This window comes from Beta vulgaris, chromosome 1, assembly GCF_026745355.1.
Source record: "Beta vulgaris subsp. vulgaris cultivar EL10 chromosome 1, EL10.2, whole genome shotgun sequence".
In the NCBI taxonomy this organism is placed as follows: domain Eukaryota; kingdom Viridiplantae; phylum Streptophyta; class Magnoliopsida; order Caryophyllales; family Amaranthaceae; genus Beta; species Beta vulgaris.
The window spans coordinates 46,768,782-46,778,894 of NC_079202.1; the positions used below are offsets into that span (position 1 = coordinate 46,768,782).

At 33.7% G+C, this 10,113-nt stretch overlaps 1 protein-coding gene across 3 annotated transcripts; it reads left to right on the plus strand.

The window, feature by feature from the left end:
- Positions 1 to 4,835: 4,835 nt before the first annotated feature.
- LOC104892266 (probable protein phosphatase 2C 10) lies at positions 4,836 to 9,295 on the plus strand. Of its 3 annotated transcripts, XM_010678150.4 has the most exons (6): positions 4,847 to 5,252; positions 5,380 to 5,454; positions 6,741 to 6,980; positions 7,360 to 7,636; positions 8,480 to 8,634; positions 8,724 to 9,295. In XM_010678150.4, the coding sequence occupies exons 2-6, from the start codon at positions 5,422 to 5,424 to the stop codon at positions 8,859 to 8,861; spliced, it is 843 nt and encodes a 280-aa protein (XP_010676452.1). In that variant the 5' UTR covers positions 4,847 to 5,252; positions 5,380 to 5,421; the 3' UTR covers positions 8,862 to 9,295. The 3 variants fall into 3 exon arrangements, with proteins under 3 accessions (XP_048498202.1, XP_048498198.1, XP_010676452.1); XM_048642245.2 differs by lacking the exon at positions 8,724 to 9,295 and having other exon boundaries at positions 4,836 to 5,252; positions 7,360 to 7,731; positions 8,480 to 8,615; XM_048642241.2 differs by lacking the exon at positions 5,380 to 5,454 and having other exon boundaries at positions 4,846 to 5,252.
- The last annotated feature ends 818 nt before the right edge of the window (positions 9,296 to 10,113 follow it).

A 10,113-nucleotide genomic window follows, 5' to 3' on the forward strand; every position in this document is an offset into this window, starting at 1 on the left:
TCTACCCATCATGTTTCTACTACGGACCAACTTGCGGATGTTTTCACCAAGGCTCTAGGAAAACGACAATTTCACTACTTGTTAGACAAGTTGGGCATTTGTGATCTTCATGCTCCAACTTGAGGGGGGTGTTAGGCCCATGTATATATGTATGCTTTATTATATTCTCTTGTATTATGAGTGTATAGCCCATTAGCTCTCTTGATTAGGATGTATTTATTGCTAACCCTAATATCAATACAACTAAGGAAAATCATTCCCTACAGAATTCGTCAACGGCAGCGAAGGTTCTGGTTGTGGTGGTGGTTGCGGCAGCCGTTTCAGCCATTAATGGAGGAGAGGGTATGGTGGTTGTTAATGGTGACTCTAAACTCTAAAGGAATTGAGAGAGAGGGGAAGAGAAATAGGCAGCGAAGGATGAGATGCATACATGTCATTTTTAGCTTACAATTAGACTTAAGTATCTTGGCCTCTTGGGCCCTTCTACGGGCTCTATGGCATTTTGCATACTATGATGAGTTTCATTATAAAAACATGTGAGAGACTTATAGTAGATCCCATAAATTATTATACTTGTTTAGTACTTGTTTAGTTGTATTGTGGTGATCGTATATTACCAGTAGTTGTATAATTTTGTTCTCTGATGTATATAGATCCTGGACTGGATAAAGTATAACTTTCTTGACATTAAATAAGCTAAAGTTTAAACATTTTTTATCTTAATATAAACATTGAATAAAATCTATCTATTACAAAAAGAAAGTAACGTATTGTGCATGTTCATAATATCGTAAAATAATTGATGATGTTATTGAAATTAATATTATAATGATAATCTCTACATCTACTTTTACCAAACACATATATTTTAAACAGCTACTTTCATAGTTAAAAGCTGACAGCTACTATCACACAGCTAACAGCTACTCAAACAGCTAACAGCTACTCGAACAGCCAACAGCTACTCGAACAGCTACTTTTGCCGAACAGGCCCTATGTCTGTGACTGAAGGGTTTAATTTTCTTCTTTTCTTTTTAATTTTCCTTTTTTCTGAAATATTGAAGTGAATGAAGACAACCGCTTTTTTCCCCCAAAATTTTAACGAGCGGGCAAATGATTTTTCCCAAAATTTAAACGACGCGGTCAAATGGTCACACGCTTGGCACGTGACCAATCTCGACGCTTTTATATGTTGAGAATATTTCTAGACACACAAAAGTGTCGAGAAAACACGGAATAATAAATACACGAAGAACGCTTTAACATAGTGTCGAGGGAATAGTGTTGAGAAAACACTCTTTTTGTGGTAGTGATATCTTGTAGAATTATAGACTAAATTTATAACGTAACATGAATAAAAATATCTTATTTTATTTTTACATGCTAACCAAATGAATTACTTACAAGCATACATAAAATAATTAATAAAATAGATCAAAAAGGATACAGGAAAGAAAAGCCATTAATCTTTCAATGTAAAAATTTTGTATTAGAGGATACGTATAATAACTTTTTAAAGTGTTTTAGCTTATAGTAACTCTTTTAAGTGCTTTAAGTTACAATAATTTTTTAATTTTTTGTCAGAATGTACCTTATGATAAATGACTTTTTTTGTGAAAAAGTACCTTGTAAAAAAATTATTGTGAAAAATGACCTTTTACCATGTTTTTTGTTGCGAAATAGTACCGTATGTCGGAATCTGGGAGTTGACAACAAACTTCGGCGTTGACTTGGTCATGTGACTTGCACGTGATCATTTAATAAATTTAAAATCCCTAATTTTGACCCAGTTCGCCATTTTTACCCAAATTCCCCCCAAAATTTCAACTTTCACCACGATTCTCTCTCTTTTTTTATATAAATACGATTCTTCCCCTTTTTTTTAATATGTTCTTCCTTAACTCAACATAATCTACAAGTGAATCACTAAATGAAATGACAGATATTATAGGCAAATTCGATTCAAAGCTAATTATAGTGGACATGGTAGATGAAATTAAAGCTAATTACAAAGGATTAAGCTCGAATTTCACTCAACCATTTTCTTCTCTATATTCATAACCTCCTCGTTTTCTCTATCCATCAAGAAAACCCGATTGATACCAAATGGAATGAACAAGAACTGCAAGAACCATGTGTGTGTGTTCATTTTTATTTTTTTCTCTTCTCCTTTCCGTGTGTTTTGTAGATGACAAATCCGCCAATGATAGCCTCTTAAAAGATTTCTCAACTCCCTCTCTAGGGTGGGATTCATCCACAAATTCATGCTCTTGGAAAGGCATAAAATTGTAACAGTGACAACTAAGTAACCTCCGTAAATCTTGCTTCTTAGTCTGTCTCTGCTACTTTCCTTCCTTCCTTCAAACCCCTCTCTCAACTCACCACACACACTCTCTCTCTTTCTCTCTTCAAAACATTTATTTTTCTAGGCCTAATTTGAACATTCGACTTCCATCCCAACTGGCACTTTTCCAAGTGTTATCTTCTCTTCAAACTCTTTCTCTCTACTTCAATTCAGATTTATCTCTTTTGGCCCTTTTTTCCTTCTAAAATCTCTAATTTTGTAAGTTTTGTTACTAATTGAAGGCCTAAGAATTGAATTGGAGAATCTGAAGAAGCTGAGGAGAAGAAAGAAAGGAACTTGGGAGCCGGGGAATTTTTTTTTTTTTTTTGGGGGGGGGGGGGGGTTCTTTTTTTTCAGGATTTTTTTTGGGAGTTTTTGGGGATTAAATGATCATGTGACTTAGTCATCATCGGAGTTTATGGTCAACTCCCAAAATATGGTAAATGCACTCTTCCGAAACAGACGATATACATGGTAAAAGGTACTTTTTCGCAATAATTTTTTTAAGGTACTTTTTCACAAAAAAAACATACTTTTTGACAAAAATTCTAATTTTTTATATAAATAACAATCGAGACGAGCTTTTCAAGTCGAGCTTGGCTTAGTTCAGCTGGGCTCATGAGCTAGACAAGCCCAACAGGTGGGAGTCATAGGTTGTATATTCACTTCTATGTTTATGGGTTCCTGAGGATTTGGCTCTTTCGAAATACTAGGGATATTTTAGTCATTTCACCTCAGGTTGGGGATCAGTTGGCCTTGAGGCTAAATACGATTTATTTATATTATCATAAGGGAGAACATACACTTCGTAACATCAACCATCATCATAAATACGAACTCAAACACACTAATGTAGCACAACTCAAATTTAACAATTTTAGACAACTATTACAGAAAATCTCTCATTTTTACTTGAAAAAATAGCACAATTAGTCCCAATTTCACAAGATTGCGACATCTCACAATGGTCCTAACTTTGAGGTATCTTTCCAAGACGATTATTCATCTTAATTAACATATTAAATTGATTAATTATGACTCATCACATGTCTCATTATTTCAATACTTGAATAAATGAGCTACAAAAGACACCCTATGCCATAATTAAATGACAATTTTGGGCAAACATTACACAAAGTGGGGACTATGTAGAAATAATCAAACACTAAGATCTTTTAAATCAAACTCTTCATAATTAAGACTAGCAGTATATATATATATATATATATATATATATATATATATATATATATATATATATCACACCTCTATCTACAAATAACCTTAAAACTGTATTTTCTCATAAAAAAAAGAAAGAATATATGGTGTCACGTGGATTTGACTTTGGCATATATGGCAGATAGCTCCCAACCTCTTATCCCTTTTTACGAAATTTTCTCCTCCTCGACACATGCCAAAATGACAGAGAAAATGTCGTAAAAATAAGTTTAAAGATATATTTAATTAAATACCAAACACACCAAAATCAAATGTACATAACACCATTATTTTTCTATTGATTTTAGTGATAAAATACAAGTTTAGTGTTAATAGATACAAATGTGTAAAAATCAGGTTTGTTTAAAAAAAAAAGAGAAAATAAACGATCATTTGAAGCTATATTAGTAGTCCGAGAGAAAAAAAACCTAGCCTCCCCTCTCCTTTTCTCTCTCTAAAACCCTAGCCTCCCTTACCCCTTGTTCATCAATTAGGGGGCTGCCATGAATGTTTTCATCCATGGTAAGCCCCTTTTTCCCTTTTATTTTCAGTTTTTAGTTCATTTTCTTGTTTTGTTCAATAAATTAGTATCTCTTTATGAGATTTTCTCAAACCCTTTTATGGGGTTTTTAGTTTCTGTTTTGGAAATCTCCTTCTCCCCTGTGGGAGTTGTGAGTATGGTTCTTTTGTTTTTAGGTATGAGAAATTATTCTCATTGGTTGAAGTTCAAGATTCAACCTGAAGAATTAGGGTTTCACAACTTCTGTAAAATTATGGAAGACTATTGGAGTACGTTCATCCCAAAATTTCCGCACCTGCAGATCGTATGCCGAACCAGAGCGAACTCACAGATTGCATTGCTTCACATGAAGATTTTTATTAAGGCAAAATTAAGTCAAATCTGCGACATTTACATTTCTAGGGTGATATGTATTTCTATTAGAATTTTATGTTTTTCAGAAATGACTTGTAAGTGCCGTTTGGCGAAATATTAATGAAATCTCTTTTCTTTCTTTAAAAAAAAAAAAAAAAAAAAAAAAAGAAAGAAGTGAGCTCCTCCACAGACCACAGCCAAAAGAAAAAAGCCGCGCCTAAGTAATGTACTCGCTCAAACACCAACCAAGGTGAGAAATCATTTAAATCAAATACTGTTACATTAATAAAATAATAAAAAAAAAAAGAAAGAAATTAGCGTAGAAGAGTCAAAATTGATTTGTGTTATGTTGTATTGTATAAGTATTGGTACAGACAAGAAAGTCAACACGGAAGAAGTCGTACTTCCCTTCAAGGCTACTGCTACCCACCCTTTTTCTTTCCTTTTCAGTTTTCCCCTTCTTTTTAATCCTTAAAAAAACATCTTCTTCTTCTTCATTCCCTAAACCTCTTTCCAACTTCACCTCCTCCCTTTCTTTTTTTTCCCCTTCATATAAAAATACTTCTGTTATCATCATTTATATAACTATTTTGTTTTATATTTACCCTAACAAATTAAAATTCCCATTTCTTTCTCTCTCTTCAAGGCGGTTACAGAGTTGGATACACGCAGAAGAAAAAGAAGAATTACTACTTCCTTATTTCCCTAATTTTCTCTCTCCTCTTTTCTTTCCCTAACAATTAAAGGATTCTCTTTATATCACTGATTTTTATACTTTGCTGCAAATTCTGTTTTTTCAGCGTTTTATTGGGTCTGGTAAGATATATATTAATATCATGTATTATGTATTTTTGTATGGTGTTACTTTGATATAAAGTTTGGTTGACTTTATATATTTGGTTCATTTTTAGGATTATTCTTATATTTGTTTTTTTTTTGGTAGAATTATAGAACTTTGAATTGTTGCTGATCATCAATTATTTCTATGGACTGTTTGGGTTGCTTCAATGGTTCTGAGGTAAAATTTATACTCGCATGCTTTCTGCTTTCTGCTTTTTTTTTGTTCATTTATTTTATTAGATTATGATTGATTAATTTGAATTTTACTTGTTGTATTGGATTCGGGTGTACCACATGCATGGTATTTCCTCCGTTGCGTTTTAATTGCAACAAAAGAATATTTTATATCTCACAAATAATACCCATTTGTTGCATTTAGAACGAAAAAAAAAAAAAAAATACATTCAATACTAATTTCTGCTCATTTGCTCTTTTAGAACTCTTTTATTAGTATATTTTGCTTATTCGAATTATTTTAAATGAGCGATGAGCAGCAAAATGCTCACGGTATATCTGGGTGTGAGATAAAATTGGTAGTTGAATTGTTATATTAATTATTAGTTTTATATAAATAAAATCAAATTGCAATTTATAGGATAATTAGTGTCTTGGGGCTTAAGTTTCATATAGTGCTAATAGTTGTAAGTTTTGTTATATTGGAAATAAAGATTGTTATGTATCTGGTAATTAGTTTGAAAGTATTATCACTGTTTACTGGTCCTCTTAATTCTTGAAACCAGCTGACTACAATTGTAAGCCGCTTTCAAAAGAAAAAAGTTGCTGAAAAGTTGATTTTATCTTGATATTCTTCTATGGACGGTACCTTTTACATTGGAGCACTCGAAATTCTTTGGGCTACCTCCTTTTATGCGTTCCCACGTTCCTAAATAAATGCAACACTTCGACGTCTGGACTATTCATACACTAATTCTGACTACTTTTTTTTTTCATTAATTTACAAAAGAAATGGTATTATGTGAAATGGTGTGTGTTAGATTTTTCTCAATGCTATCTCTAAGATGGTTAAATATTTATGTTTCACTTATAGTGTTAGCTCTTTTCAACTTATTTATGCTTATCTAAACTTCTAAGACCTTTTTTTTATTCTTATTTGAATTTATATGAACTTATTAGACCCTATTTTGTGAGTGTGTCAAATCCTAATTTTGTTGAATTGAACTTATTATACCGTATTAATTCTTATTAGACATTATCTAAACTTTTTTTTCTGAGTATAAGTACAGTGAACAAATTAGACCCATGATCAAAGATATTATTGGTCAAGACTTTGTATTGTGAAATATGAAAGCCAAAGTATTGCAGCTATGTAGAAAAGAGAAAGCATATGTACTAAGTATGATAATTGAAAGAAACCATAGATTCCAAGTTGACAATGAAAATATTCTGCCTGTTGCATGTAATAGTTGTGTTCAATAATATAAGAATTTTTTTTCCATTTTCTAGGTTGGTGGGCAGCAAAGTTCCTGTACTTCAGGAAAAGGAAGAAGCAATCAACGTCAAACCACATACGGATACAGTCTTGTTAAAGGAAAAGCCAATCATCCGATGGAGGATTACCATGTCGCTAAATTTGTAACGATGGAGGAACATGAGATTGGATTGTTTGCTATATTTGATGGCCATTTGGGCGATGCTGTACCTGCCTACCTCCAAAAAAATCTGTTTCGCAACATTTTTAAGGAGGTAAAAGTTGACACCCTCTTAAACCAATTAATAACTCACATTCGACTTTGATGGTCAATATGACAATACATACTAGCTTTGACTGTAAATTTATTAAGAACTATCTAGAGTTATGATGTGAAAGCAATCCTTAGAGATATATTTGAAGACTAATTTCTATATATATAGATTTATGAGTTCTCCTGCGGTTTAATGATAAAAGCTATGGTCAAAGTCGATAAAATTGGCCATAAAAAGGTCAAATATGGCCTATGTTTAGGGAGGGAGGTAGTGTTGTGTAGTTGAGTTTCTTTCAAATATGATCACATTTTCCTTGCTTGGTTTCTCTAGCCGATCTTTCTTCTTACACGTTATTGGCCCAATGTTTCTTACTTTTTAGGAAGAGTTTTGGGTTGACCCTGGAAGATCAATTCCAAAGGCCTATCAGAAGACTGACCAAGAAATCCTGTCTCAAAAATCTGATATTGCCCGAGGCGGTTCCACTGCTGTTACCGCTATTCTTATTAATGGTCGAAGATTATGGATCGCTAATCTGGGAGATTCCCGAGCAGTTCTTTCAAGAGGGGGTCAAGCTCTGCAGATGACTGTTGATCATGAGCCAAACACCGACAGAGCAACCATCGAAGGCAAAGGAGGTTTTGTCTCAAATATGCCAGGTTGGGTTCTACAACTCCATTTTTATCCCCATATCTTTTGCCATTATATGTGGCATTCTACAATCATGGGAATTATCATTCTGAACCATTAACAGGTATTGCCATTTCTAAGTGAGATGTTCACAAAATTCAATGTTGCTTAGCATATTGTTGGTGTTTTTACATTTCACATTTAATGATTTAAAGTGTTTTCAGCTTACCAAATTGCGATGATTGTATGGAATGAGAGAGACTTCATTAGGAGTTTATTGCTCATAGAACTACCGCTTATCTTGAGTATATGGTTTTTGTTCCTAAGAAAGTAGATCTCAGGAGCTCTGTGTTTCCATTTCTAGAAGTCTTTTTTTTTCAGATGAAATTGGCATAACTATTACGGAAGAGGTTAGAAGTTTGATTAAACACAAATGTGTGTATAAAGTCATGGTACTTGAGAAGTTGGCTTAGAAGGTCATCAACACTTATTACATCCTATGAAGCCTGGAAACTTGTTTCCTCAAAAATCCCAGCCTCGTTCTTCCGTTGATGAAGCCTACAAATGGTTGCAACCTGGACTTCCCTTGTTTTCAAGACTTTTCTGTTTCTGAGACCCCAATTGTTTCTGTGCTGCATAGATTATGTATTCTGTATTACTGTGACTGTCTATTGTCATTGGATATTGTCTGTAATCAAAAAGAATTCAGCATGTCTGTTGCTTCTCATTTCTCAGTTATTTGCTCTCTAGCTTTTTGCTTTTCTTCCCATCCTATTTTTTGCGGCTATTTCTGTTAGTATCATTTAACATCCATCATATTTCATAGCTATATCAGTTACATGGCTCAAGAATGTCCCTTGTTTATTTATCAGGAGACGTCCCTAGAGTAAACGGTCAGCTAGCAGTTTCCCGTGCATTTGGTGACAAGAGCCTTAAATCACATCTCCGTTCAGACCCAGATGTACAAGATATGACTATTGATCTCAGCACTGATCTCCTTATTCTTGCAAGTGATGGTCTATGGAAGGTAATTCTTAGACTTCTCTACTACTTTTTGCTTTATTTTAAACTACTACGCTGTTGTTGAGCAAATTTCGCTGCTTGTACTTTGTTCAGGTAATGAATAATCAAGAGGCAGTTGACATCGCAAAAAAGATAAAAGATCCACAGAAGGCAGCGAAACAATTAGCATCGGAAGCATTGAAGAGAGAGAGCAAAGATGACATATCCTGTATTGTAGTGAGATTTCGGTGATATAAACTTCTCTCAGAAGCTATGTTAGTAAGATAAACACACAGGTGCTGCAGATCATTGCCATGAAGATCAGGGGAATATGCTTGTTTGTAGACATAATGTTTTTTTGGTAAACTTTTTTTTCTTTACCCAGAAGAAAAAAGTTCGAAATTTGATGCAAATATTTTTATTCTTTTGCCAGAATGAGTTATTCTGCCATGTATAATTTGATTTATTAATAACTGGAGGAATTTGGGTGATAGGTACTATTCTGTGTGGTTTAAGGATACATGGAGAGTTTTTTTTTCTCATTTATATGTTGAAGTTTGTGGAAGATGATAATGAAGTGGGTTGAATATGTCATTGTTCGTGTGAGGAAGACATTGCATTGTACAGATGTAATGGGGATTGGATTTTATTAGTAATATATATTCATGTGTATATTGAACATCAAACGAGTTCTGCTAGTGACCTTTATTGTTTTCTTTTAATTAGGCACTGACGGCCCGTTTGGTAGTCGTTAATAAATTGCGGTAATGGGAATGAATTTTAAGTGTAATTTTATTAGGGAAGCATCCTTAAAATCTGCATGGGGAGGCATTTTTTCTCCATAGACAAGCAATCTCACCCCTAAACTTGTGTTTTTGTCTCCAAGGGGAAGCAATTTTCATTAACACTCATTACCACCCTACAAGGTGGTATTGGATGGGAATGAAAATTCAAGAAAGAAAGTGGACACTTTAGGATAAATTAGCATTACCATGGTAATGGACAATGATATTTTTCACAAATTTACACATAAATTCATTCCCATTACCACCAATTATGACCAACTACCGTGAGGTGGTTATTCTTTGTGTTTATAAGCATCTCTTCATTTCAGACTAGGGTTCTCTTCCGTGGCACTTTTATTTTAGTTTGGTACATGGATTGGAGTTAAGGTTACAACTGGGTGTTAAACTTTGGCTTTTGTTCCAGTTTGGGTACTTAACATTAAAAAGTCTCAGTATGGGTACTCAAATTAAACTTCGGTTACTTTTGCTGTTAAGTTCAATTAAACAATAAAAAAAAGTGTTTTTGGACAAATTTTTTTATTTCCCTTCCTAAAAAGAATTATTGTCTTTCTCTCTCCTCCCCTCAAAATCAAATCCATCAAACCAACACTCCACCACCTCCCCCTTTCCCATAGTTTTTCTCTCTCCTCCGCTCCTGCTTCCATCGCTCCTCTCCGGCAACCAAAACAACATGATCATACTGCATTTCACAAGCAAAA